This window comes from Hoplias malabaricus, chromosome 8 (genome assembly GCF_029633855.1).
Source record: "Hoplias malabaricus isolate fHopMal1 chromosome 8, fHopMal1.hap1, whole genome shotgun sequence".
In the NCBI taxonomy this organism is placed as follows: domain Eukaryota; kingdom Metazoa; phylum Chordata; class Actinopteri; order Characiformes; family Erythrinidae; genus Hoplias; species Hoplias malabaricus.
This window is the reverse complement of record NC_089807.1, coordinates 44,214,754-44,227,407: the sequence shown is the minus strand read 5'-3', so window position 1 is coordinate 44,227,407 and position 12,654 is coordinate 44,214,754. Positions and strand designations below refer to the sequence as shown.

At 37.6% G+C, this 12,654-nt stretch overlaps 1 protein-coding gene across 1 annotated transcript in view; it reads left to right on the top strand.

The window, feature by feature from the left end:
• LOC136705080 (serine-rich adhesin for platelets-like) overlaps positions 1–12,069 on the top strand; it is a 38,565-nt gene extending 26,496 nt beyond the window's left edge. Inside the window, exons 61-89 of the mRNA XM_066678297.1 lie at positions 30–102; positions 202–356; positions 460–569; positions 1,063–1,124; positions 1,209–1,309; positions 1,404–1,476; positions 1,576–1,730; positions 1,834–1,943; positions 2,437–2,498; positions 2,582–2,682; positions 2,777–2,849; positions 2,949–3,103; positions 3,207–3,316; positions 3,810–3,871; positions 3,955–4,055; positions 4,150–4,222; positions 4,322–4,476; positions 4,580–4,689; positions 5,183–5,244; positions 5,329–5,429; positions 5,524–5,596; positions 5,696–5,850; positions 5,954–6,063; positions 6,342–6,403; positions 7,872–8,053; positions 10,962–11,083; positions 11,173–11,237; positions 11,339–11,582; positions 11,974–12,069. Of these exons, the coding sequence (XP_066534394.1) occupies positions 30–102; positions 202–356; positions 460–569; positions 1,063–1,124; positions 1,209–1,309; positions 1,404–1,476; positions 1,576–1,730; positions 1,834–1,943; positions 2,437–2,498; positions 2,582–2,682; positions 2,777–2,849; positions 2,949–3,103; positions 3,207–3,316; positions 3,810–3,871; positions 3,955–4,055; positions 4,150–4,222; positions 4,322–4,476; positions 4,580–4,689; positions 5,183–5,244; positions 5,329–5,429; positions 5,524–5,596; positions 5,696–5,850; positions 5,954–6,063; positions 6,342–6,403; positions 7,872–8,053; positions 10,962–11,083; positions 11,173–11,237; positions 11,339–11,582; positions 11,974–12,069 (3,113 nt within the window). The remainder of the gene's footprint in view (positions 1–29; positions 103–201; positions 357–459; positions 570–1,062; positions 1,125–1,208; positions 1,310–1,403; positions 1,477–1,575; positions 1,731–1,833; positions 1,944–2,436; positions 2,499–2,581; positions 2,683–2,776; positions 2,850–2,948; positions 3,104–3,206; positions 3,317–3,809; positions 3,872–3,954; positions 4,056–4,149; positions 4,223–4,321; positions 4,477–4,579; positions 4,690–5,182; positions 5,245–5,328; positions 5,430–5,523; positions 5,597–5,695; positions 5,851–5,953; positions 6,064–6,341; positions 6,404–7,871; positions 8,054–10,961; positions 11,084–11,172; positions 11,238–11,338; positions 11,583–11,973) is intronic.
• Positions 12,070–12,654: the final 585 nt, after the last annotated feature.

Here is a 12,654-nt window from a genome sequence, read left to right as displayed (position 1 = left end):
ACTGATGACTTCATGTTGTTCTCTTGTAGCTCCAACAACAACAGTTTCTCCAACAAGTCCAACCAGTCTGCTGGTGACTTCTACAGCAACTCAAACACAAAAGTATGTTCAACAGATTTCAGAGATATTTCATGTACATTGACATTTTCCTCTTGAGGGAACCTTGAAGAAAATTAATCCTAATGTTTCATTTTCTTCCAGTTGTTCATCTGCAGTGGTGAAAAGCCATATGCTGTTCAACTCCTCCTCTCCTGTTCCCAGTGAGAGTTTGGTCCTCAGTGCGACCAGAATTCTGCTGGACTCTAGAAAGGCAAACCTCAGTGATACTACTCAAGTGCTCAACTACACCTATGAACGTATGTTTTGCTTGTAACTTGCATGTCCTACTGTGTACAGCAATGTCATGCCCTAGAAATGTGTTGATTAATTACTCACTTATCATTTGATTTTTTACCTCAGAGACATCAGATACCTCCTTTGCGTTGATCATCACATTCAACATCACTTACAACACCACTGGAGTCATCAATGAAACCTACGTTCAATTGGAGAACTCCACCAACCAAGCAGTGAGTCTACATCTCCATCAGTCTAATACAACACAGTTCACCTGTCACAAGACTGGGGACATGCAAATGAGCTAAGGGAACTCATTGAGATGAAAGTCACAACGATTTACTCATGTCACCTAACTGAGTTCATTACAGAATAGGTTTAAATTCAGAAGTTGTGCAGAGGTGCATCATTTGAAAGAGTAAGGGACCCTAGATCTCTGGATCTGTTCTGCAACTTCCAGCAGGCTTCATGATTCTGGAGATGCTGACCCAGATATATCACAGTATGCTCAGCTATGAATTTATGCCTGAAAATTCTCTGTTAATCAGAAGGTGGTGTCAAGGTAGCAATTGTTTATGGCTTGATCATGAGTAAGACTGTATTGCATCCTGATTCATACACATAAAAGTGCCTTCAGCTTTAAATGCCATTATGAAAAGCTCATAAAAAGTAAGAGACATCATATTATTGATTATCTTATCTCAAAATATCTGTTTGTGTCTCCAGTTAAACACACTGCTGAACGAACCTTATGCACCACAGTTTGAAGCCAAGAGCTCCAATTTTACGTAAGTTTACACCGGCACCGAAGATTCCTGAATCTGTGCAGTACAAGACTTTAAAATGACTGTTCATTCACTGTCTCTGAACAGAACCAGTGCAAACCAGATTCAAGGAGACATGGAATACAGCTTCCAAGATGGAGACACTGTAACACCAATCAGCTTCCTTGACGAGCTCAGGACCCTGAGTGGTACGTCATAGATCACGATATCGTCCACATTTTCACTGAGAACTATGCCCATTTATCCTAAATTCACTGATGACTTCATGTTGTTCTCTTGTAGCTCCAACTACAACAGTTTCTCCAACAAGTCCAACCAGTCTGCTGGTGACTTCTACAGCAACTCAAACACAAAAGTATGTTCAACAGATTTCAGAGATATTTCATGTACATTGACATTTTCCTCTTGAGGGAACCTTGAAGAAAATTAATCCTAATGTTTCATTTTCTTCCAGTTGTTCATCTGCAGTGGTGAAAAGCCATATGCTGTTCAACTCCTCCTCTCCTGTTCCCAGTGAGAGTTTGGTCCTCAGTGCGACCAGAATTCTGCTGGACTCTAGAAAGGCAAACCTCAGTGATACTACTCAAGTGCTCAACTACACCTATGAACGTAGGTTTTGCTTGTAACTTGCATGTCCTACTGTGTACAGCAATGTCATGCCCTAGAAATGTGTTGATTAATTACTCACTTATCATTTGATTTGTTACCTCAGAGACATCAGATACCTCCTTTGCGTTGATCATCACATTCAACATCACTTACAACACCACTGGAGTCATCAATGAAACCTACATTCAATTGGAGATCTCCACCAACCAAGCAGTGAGTCTACATCTCCATCAGTCTAATACAACACAGTTCACCTGTCACAAGACTGGGGACATGAAAATGAACTAAGGGAACTCATTGAGATGAAAGTCACAACAATATACTCATGTCACCTGACTGAGTTCAGTACAGAAACAGTTTAAATTCAGAAGTTGTGCAGAGGTGCATCATTTGAAAGAGTAAGGGACCCTAGATCTCTAGATCTGTTCAGCAACTTGCAGCGGGCTTCATGATTCTGGAGATGCTGACCCAGATAATTCAGTATGTAGTCAGCTATGAATTTATGCCTGAAAATTCTCTGTTAATCAGAAGGTGGTGTCAAGGTAGCAATTGTTTATGGCTTGATCATGAGTAAGACTGTATTGCATCCTGATTCACACACATAAAAGTGCCTTCAGCTTTAAATGACATTTTGAAAAGTACATGAAAAGTAAGGGACATCACATTATTGATCATTTTATCTCACAATATCTGTTTGTGTCTCCAGTTAAACACACTGCTGAACGAACCTTATGCACCACAGTTTGAAGCCAAGAGCTCCAATTTTACGTAAGTTTACACCGGCAGTGAGTTTTCTGAATCTGTGCACTACAAGAATTTAAAATGACTGTTCATTCACTCTTTCTGAACAGAACAATTGACAACCAGATTGAAGGAGACATGGAATACAGCTTCCAAGATGGAGACACTGTAACACCAATCAGCTTCCTTGACAAGCTCAGGACCCTGAGTGGTACGTCATAGATCACGATATCGTCCACATTTTCACTGAGAACTATGCCCATTTATCCTAAATTCACTGATGACTTCATGTTGTTCTCTTGTAGCTCCAACTACAACAGTTTCTCCAACAAGTCCAACCAGTCTGCTGGTGACTTCTACAGCAACTCAAACACAAAAGTATGTTCAACAGATTTCAGAGATATTTCATGTACATTGACATTTTCCTCTTGAGGGAACCTTGAAGAAAATTAATCCTAATGTTTCATTTTCTTCCAGTTGTTCATCTGCAGTGGTGAAAAGCCATATGCTGTTCAACTCCTCCTCTCCTGTTCCCAGTGAGAGTTTGGTCCTCAGTGCGACCAGAATTCTGCTGGACTCTAGAAAGGCAAACCTCAGTGATACTACTCAAGTGCTCAACTACACCTATGAACGTAGGTTTTGCTTGTAACTTGCATGTCCTACTGTGTACAGCAATGTCATGCCCTAGAAATGTGTTGATTAATTACTCACTTATCATTTGATTTGTTACATTAGAGACATCAGATACCTCCTTTGCGTTGATCATCACATTCAACATCACTTACAACACCACTGGAGTCATCAATGAAACCTACATTCAATTGGAGATCTCCACCAACCAAGCAGTGAGTCTACATCTCCATCAGTCTAATACAACACAGTTCACCTGTCACAAGACTGGGGACATGAAAATGAACTAAGGGAACTCATTGAGATGAAAGTCACAACAATATACTCATGTCACCTGACTGAGTTCAGTACAGAAACAGTTTAAATTCAGAAGTTGTGCAGAGGTGCATCATTTGAAAGAGTAAGGGACCCTAGATCTCTAGATCTGTTCAGCAACTTGCAGCGGGCTTCATGATTCTGGAGATGCTGACCCAGATAATTCAGTATGTAGTCAGCTATGAATTTATGCCTGAAAATTCTCTGTTAATCAGAAGGTGGTGTCAAGGCAGCAATTGTTTATGGCTTGATCATGAGTAAGACTGTATTGCATCCTGATTCACACACATAAAAGTGCCTTCAGCTTTAAATGACATTTTGAAAAGTACATGAAAAGTAAGGGACATCACATTATTGATCATTTTATCTCACAATATCTGTTTGTGTCTCCAGTTAAACACACTGCTGAACGAACCTTATGCACTACAGTTTGAAGCCAAGAGCTCCAATTTTACGTAAGTTTACACCGGCAGTGAGTTTTCTGAATCTGTGCACTACAAGAATTTAAAATGACTGTTCATTCACTCTTTCTGAACAGAACAATTGACAACCAGATTGAAGGAGACATGGAATACAGCTTCCAAGATGGAGACACTGTAACACCAATCAGCTTCCTTGACAAGCTCAGGACCCTGAGTGGTACGTCATAGATCACGATATCGTCCACATTTTCACTGAGAACTATGCCCATTTATCCTAAATTCACTGATGACTTCATGTTGTTCTCTTGTAGCTCCAACTACAACAGTTTCTCCAACAAGTCCAACCAGTCTGCTGGTGACTTCTACAGCAACTCAAACACAAAAGTATGTTCAACAGATTTCAGAGATATTTCATGTACATTGACATTTTCCTCTTGAGGGAACCTTGAAGAAAATTAATCCTAATGTTTCATTTTCTTCCAGTTGTTCATCTGCAGTGGTGAAAAGCCATATGCTGTTCAACTCCTCCTCTCCTGTTCCCAGTGAGAGTTTGGTCCTCAGTGCGACCAGAATTCTGCTGGACTCTAGAAAGGCAAACCTCAGTGATACTACTCAAGTGCTCAACTACACCTATGAACGTAGGTTTTGCTTGTAACTTGCATGTCCTACTGTGTACAGCAATGTCATGCCCTAGAAATGTGTTGATTAATTACTCACTTATCATTTGATTTGTTACCTTAGAGACATCAGATACCTCCTTTGCGTTGATCATCACATTCAACATCACTTACAACACCACTGGAGTCATCAATGAAACCTACATTCAATTGGAGATCTCCACCAACCAAGCAGTGAGTCTACATCTCCATCAGTCTAATACAACACAGTTCACCTGTCACAAGACTGGGGACATGAAAATGAACTAAGGGAACTCATTGAGATGAAAGTCACAACAATATACTCATGTCACCTGACTGAGTTCAGTACAGAAACAGTTTAAATTCAGAAGTTGTGCAGAGGTGCATCATTTGAAAGAGTAAGGGACCCTAGATCTCTAGATCTGTTCAGCAACTTGCAGCGGGCTTCATGATTCTGGAGATGCTGACCCAGATAATTCAGTATGTAGTCAGCTATGAATTTATGCCTGAAAATTCTCTGTTAATCAGAAGGTGGTGTCAAGGTAGCAATTGTTTATGGCTTGATCATGAGTAAGACTGTATTGCATCCTGATTCACACACATAAAAGTGCCTTCAGCTTTAAATGACATTTTGAAAAGTACATGAAAAGTAAGGGACATCACATTATTGATCATTTTATCTCACAATATCTGTTTGTGTCTCCAGTTAAACACACTGCTGAACGAACCTTATGCACCACAGTTTGAAGCCAAGAGCTCCAATTTTACGTAAGTTTACACCGGCACCGAAGGTTCCTGAATCTGTGCAGTACAAGACTTTAAAATGACTGTTCATTCACTGTCTCTGAACAGAACCAGTGCAAACCAGATTCAAGGAGACATGGAATACAGCTTCCAAGATGGAGACACTGTAACACCAATCAGCTTCCTTGACAAGCTCAGGACCCTGAGTGGTACGTCACAGATCACGATACCGTCCACATTTTCACTGAGAAATATACAAATTTATCCTTAACTCACTGATGACTTCATGTTGTTCTCTTGTAGTTCCATTTACAACAGGTTCTCCAACAAGTCCAAACAGTCTGCTGGTGACTTCTACAGCAGCTCAAACACAAATGTATGCTAAACAGATTTCAGAGATATTTCATGTACATTGACATTTTCCTCTTGAGGGAACCTTGAAAAACATTGATCCTAATGTTTCATTTTCTTCCAGTCATTTATCTGCAATGATGAAAAGCCATATGCTGTTCAACTCCTACTCTCCTGCTCCCAGTGAGGGTTTGGTCCTCAATACAACCAGAATTCTGCTGGATTCTCGACAAGCAAACCTCAGTGATTCTATTCAAGTGCTCAACTACACCTATAACCGTGAGCATTGTTATAGGCATAGAGTTTTAAATATGCACCGCATTGTGTCACCTTTGAAAAGCGTAGTTTACTCACCAACTTATCATTGGATTTGTTTCCTCAGAGATTTCAAATACCTCCTACATGTTAACCATGACAATGTATATGTCTGTAAACGGCACCGACATCAGCAACAAAACCTACATGCAAGTGGAGGACACCACCAACGAAGCAGTGAGTCTACAGCTGCATCTGAATAATATCACACATTGGCCAGTCGCATCCCAGAATATTTGAAAATTCCTCTATGAAATGTGGAATAAATTAATTTTAAATTAGATGGTGATGTCTACATAGCAACTGTTTTCGTTCATGCGTTAAATCAGTTTAGTTGCTGATTCAAAAAATAAATAGTGGGTTTAGCATCAAATTTCATTATGAAAGAAACATGGAACCTAAGGGACATCACATTATGCATGATGCCAACTCAAAATATCTGTTTGTGTTTGTAGTTAAACACACTGCTCAATGAACCTGGTGCAGAACAATTTGAACCCAACAGCTACAACTTTACGTAAGTTTAAAGTGGTAGTAATCTCTCCTAAAATTAGATGTCTGAATTATGTAAATTCAAAATTAATATTTTATTGGTTCTTTGGAACAGAACCTCAACAAACCAGATTGAATGTGCCATGGATTACATCTTCCAAGATGGAGACATCAAAATACCACAATTATTCCTCAATAAACTCAGCAGTATGAGTGGTATGTTACAGACAAGTTTCTTAAACCTCACTAGGTTTCTTAATTTTGGTTCTTGGTTAAGGATAATAGTAATTGATTTTGCAGTAATTGTTCTCTTTCATGCTTGTTTGCAACTTTGTCTAATATCTACATTGTTTAGCATAAATACTAATATCTTTTCATAGATAACACACCTACCACAGCAAGCACAATGACGACTCTATGGAACATAAAACCTCCATCTACAGAAACAACTCCAAATCCAACTCAAACTACTACTACAGCCACTACTAAAACCACTGCCACTAAAACAGCCATAACAATTAGTACGAGTCCACAGGCCACTGAATCACCAAGTGTGTAAGTGCATTTATAAAACAAATAAATTTGACTGCATATTATCCATTTTTATTAATGTGTTAAAAATAATGACACCCTCCTTGTTTCTCAGTAACTACTGAGGTGACAACATAAGCACTATCTATGTTTTTATTTTATTTTTTTATTTTACTCGTATTTTTGGAAGATCCATTGTACTTGTAACCAAGTTAGTTGGCTCTATCACTATATAAATGGTAGTGTTCGGTTAATATAGTGTATGAAAATATTGACTTTCAGAAAACTAGAGTTGCAATCACTGAAAGGGCAGGACCAGCTAAATGCACCAATGGTGGGTCTATTGCCACGACTCCTAACACTGTATTTGCATAGCATCTGTAAAATGTGTAAATTGTTAGAGCATCTGTGAAATACTATATACATCTGTTAAATTACATTAGATTAAATGTTACTAAGGGTGGCATGGTTGCGCAGCAGGTAGTGTCGCAGTCATACAGCTTCAGGGACCTGGAGGTTGTGGGTTCAAATCCTGCTCCAGGTGACTACTTGTGAGGAGTTTGGTGTTCTCCCCCTGTCTGCATGGGTTTCCTCTGGGTGCTCCGATTGACGACTCAAAACTGTCCATAAGTGTGAATGTGTGTCACCCTGTGAAGGACTGGCACCCACTCCAGGGTGAGTTCCTGCCTTGCGCCTAATGATTCCGGGTAGGTTCCGGATCCACTGCGACCCTGACTTGGAAAAGTGGTTGCAGATGAATGAATGAATGAATAAATGAACAAAATGTTACTAGACTACACAGCTGCATTTGTAGGTAAAAGGGGGGAAAGACAGATAACTAATACTGAGACACAACCCCTATATTTTACTGCAGGTACTTTCAATGGAGTTAACTCTGCTGGAACACAAGTCTTTTAAGAATGTCTTTATAATTTAAAATAAACATACTTCTTATATTTCAGGATGGGAACTGTGCTGATTTTCATTTATCTGAAGTTTGAGAATGTGACCATTCTCCCGACCCAGTCCCAGATTTGGAGTGTTGTCAGTACTACGCTGGAACCGAGCTTAATGAGAATGAAGAGAGACATCAGCACTCAGAAGCTGAGTAACCCAGTGAGCATTCAGAATGTCACCTTAACCAGTGAGTCTTCATTAATCTGAACATTTCCTATCCTTTCTGCAGGGAGTACTGGCTATTCCACTATTTTGTGTTCAGCTCTTTTTTTGAGAGGTAGTTAATATCCCTAAACTAATTAAGATATCTATGTGGAAACATGAGTAAACATGATGCGTAAAAAAATGTGTAACATTATCTCAATCAGAAAGTGGGATTCATGAAGAAAAATGCCAGGAAAATGAAAGTATATTTCTGAAGTGTTAACCATGCAAACACCCATAAAAAGCATTTTGGAAAGAGCAGGTATGGGCAATATTCTGTTGTAAAGCTAAAAATTGCAATTAAATACAAAACCAGTAAAATGTTATGTATATATATTAAAATTTATTCATCAAAACAACTACTGATTGCTTTCAAGAATTGGTATCTGTTGTCTGTGATCTATACCTCAACCTCTGAAACAAGAACTTATACCTCTCATTCTCACAATTTTATTTTATTTTTATTTGGCTTTCGTTCCTCCACTTTCCTACTCAATACTAAAACGGGACAACCCATATTTAAGAATTAATGAGGTGATTTGAATGAATAGTTTATGGGAAAGTGTGAGTGGTAAGGAGGTGGATTATGAGGTACATTCATATGAACAAATGTCCATGTGTCAATATTTGCAGCACTGAGAAAAATAAGTACTGGAAGAGATACTTTTCCTTACCCTGTCTTTAATTGAAAATCATTAATAACTTTAATTACAGCTGTCCCAATACTATGATTAGCCCAGATCCCTGACTGGAATTTGCAGAGGCAACTTTTTAGGAAGCAGTTTGTAATTTGCTTGAAAATTATTTTGATGCTGAAATCCTGGTCCATGTATGCATCTCCTCCTGTTTAGACTACTGTAATTCTATCTTCATTTGGTTTCCTTTTAAGATCATACACTCATTTCAGTAAGTTCAGAACTCTGCTGTTCTGCTTATTCAAAAAATCAGCTGTTTTTCATCATCTCACATTTAAAGCTCTGCACGTTGTGGCGCCAGCCGACCTTTCTGACCTTTTACACCCCTGCTGTCCTACAAGATCATTGAGGTCCTCTGAGAGCAGTCTTTTGTCAGTACCCAAATTCAGATATGTTGGTGGTAGATCAGTCAGGGTAGATCAGAAAATACAACGAATAACTAGATAACTAATAAAGTGCAAAGTTCACTGAGATATATACATAGGTGAACAGTAAAGTGAACGAGTGCTATAATCACAAACAGCAATAAGTAGAAACAATCGTTTGTGTGACAGTAAATGACAGAGGCATGTAAACATGTTGACAGTAAAGTGCAGAGTTATTTCTGAGGTAGGTTCAGGAGTCTGATGGCAGTGGGGAAGAAAGAGTTCTTTAACCTAGTGGTCTTTCCTTTGACACTTCTGTACCTCCGGCCTGAAGGCAGAAGTGTGAACAGTCCATGCTGGGGGTGGATGGGGTCTTTGAGGATGGAGGCAGCTCTTAAAATGGTCTGTAGTTACTTATCTGATATACTTATATTGGTATTTTAGGAGAGGCTTCACATCTGCAATTTTTAATGAGCTAGGAACACCTCCCCCATATGAGTGAGGTGATTACACTATGAAGAATGTCCGGTGCTATACAGTGAATCACATTCTATAAAAGGTTGGTTGGTAATGTGTCTAGACTGCAGGTGTATGGCTTGTTATGACTAAGTGCATAAATTAACATTTGATTGCTAACAGTACAGAAATCAGTAGTGAAATTTTAACAGATGTCTTTACGAGGTGATGAAGAGAGAGAGATGTTATGTCATTCATAACACTGATTATTTTTGAGTAAAACTATCTAGCAGAGCATCAACAACGTCAGACTGTTTGCATGATGGAAATCACATTTTTGTCATGAAAAGTCTTTTATAATTCTTCTCTTAAAAAATGATCTATCTGGTGAAGCCCACATGATCTGAGAAAGCCACATCTTTCACAAAAGCTTATATATTGAGACCCTTGGAGATAAAGAAATCCAGACTGTGACCAAGAGAAGTGTTTACTCCCTGTAACGTTGTCAAAAGACCAAAAGAGTCCAATATGGCATGTAGTTACATGCACTTGGGACTGTCACTATGTTAAAATTACCAGCAACTACTAAATGGTCAAAATCAGTAAAAATAAAAAACAACAACTCTGCCAATTAAGAAATTAAATCAGCATTGTACTTCGAAGGCCTGTAGACAGTTAAAATTAATATATGTAGTGTTCTCTTCAGAACTGCAGAGAGATGCTGTTTCAGCTAAGTCCTGGATTGGGAGAGGTTACACAGATGATCTGAACTTGTATTGAAAACATGTACTTTAACATGTAATTTAAAACATCTTTTGCAGACTTATTTTGTTGTGTGGTTGTCTGACTGTCAGCAATATACACAATATAATTCCATATTTATCTTCTTGCATATAGTTCTTTAACAAGCCGTGGATAGTTGGCAAAAGTGCTGGCATGACTATGCCTGGAGGGAGAGGCAGCACAGCTCAGCATACACAGTGCTGAGGCACATCAAAACAACTGCTTGAAATACTGCCCTTATTTAAAACCAGTCATTCTTAAAATACCGGTACTATTAAATTGAATAATTATGCTATTATATTATCTTCTTATCAGTGGCATAAAATGGTAACAGTCCTCTAAATTACCAGTTGTATAAGGAGAGAAAATCCATACTTTGCTACAAGCTAAATATACAATACATGAAATGCACTTGTAATTCCTTTAATGAGCTGTAACACCACATTGTGTCAGTGTACTGTGACTACCATGCTAGCTTGTGGCTAATGTAATAACTTGCTATTGAGTTATTACCCAACATGTGTTTATTTTTTATTATGTGTTTAAATAATCAGTCCATTTATTAAAATCTGTCTGTTTATTTCCCTTTCAGTAAACAGCAGCACCTCCTTCACTCTCGAATTTGGATTCAAAATTGACGATGTGATAATATCTAAGAACAGTCAGCTGATGAACAACACACAAAGAGCTGTGCAGGATAAGATCAACAGCCTGGTGAGTCTTCATTAATCGCAGAAATCTACAACAATTTCATCCTTCAACTCAAACCTGAACTCAAGATGAATCTTAATTAATATTTTCAGTTGAACACAATGCTGAATGCGAATCCAAATGTTACGCTTTCGAACATCAAAGATGCAAACTTCACGTAAGATTTATTAAATCTAATACAATTGTCACATGTTATATTTTGGAGTGGTGTGTATTCCATGAGAAGAGGCTAATTTGAGTGTGGTTGTTTCTGTTCAGAGGTAACGACACAGTGATTGTTGCCACACAAGAATACGTTTACGATGCGGGGCAGATCAAATCTCCGAGTGCGTTCCTGCAGGCGATCTTGGCCAGCAGTGGATTATCCAGTAGTGAATCATCCAGTAGTGAATTATCCAGTAGTGAATTATCCAGTACTGGAGGCTTTCCGGGTTGGGCTCTAGCCATAATTATTCCCTGTGGAATTGTCATAATCCTCGTTCCCTTCTGGATCTTACTCTGCGTAAGTGATTGATTTCAAAATAAATTAATGCTAATTCATTCATTTTTTACAATACACCACACTTATATCTGCTGGAAAACTTAGTTTAGTGCGTATTTATATTTTGTAGAATTTGTTATGTGTGCTTACATGTTTTATAAATGTATAATGTACAATGATCTGTATAGAAAGATATTATTACAACTGACATTAACGTAAACAAATAAACTAAAACAAGTTTTATACGACATGAAAATGATCTTGACATTCTTATAACAACCACACAATGAAGACCATTAGAACAAGCCACTAGATTTAAGATGATTTCCATACAAACGTTTTCAGTTTTAAAATTCAGAACTGAATTCAAACTATAATTTATAGTAATTTTTATTTATTTATTTTTTTACAGGTTTGTTTGACCGGTTGCTGTGGAGCTGTCAGGCGCCGTTATCGTCGTCGGCGATCTTACAACGTGGAGTATCGCATTCACAACAGCCTCTTATAATAGAACATCTATGAATCACTTATCTACTTTTAAATTTTTATATTTATATTTTTATTATTGAATATTAATCCAATGATGAAGTTTATATTTATTATTGCCTCTGATCTGAAATTATCTGATAATTTATTTTAATGTCAATATTATGCAGAGTGTGTTTATTTGTAAAAAGAAAAATAGATGTTGTTTATTTTGTTTTAATTATTCTGCACTTCATGTTGTGCTTGTTTGATGAATTAATACAGGACCTTTTCTAAAGAGCATAGTAAAAATATTTAACTTAAATAATTTCTTATTTATTAAATTAATTTATTCTCATTTTCAGCATTTGCATTTTACCAGCTGCAATTTCATGTAAATTTATCAATCAAATAATTTTTTTCAGTCACATTTCATTCCACATTAAAGAAAAGGTTATGTTTTACTTAAACGTTTGTGCACTTTAGCTGCAGTACTCAGTGACTAACATCTGTTATCTATATGTAATTAAAGCAATTATCACACATTTTTCTGTAATTTTATTTTAATTATTTATCTGTTTTATCATCTGATGTGTTTGCTATGACTGTAAACATCATGCACAAGGCT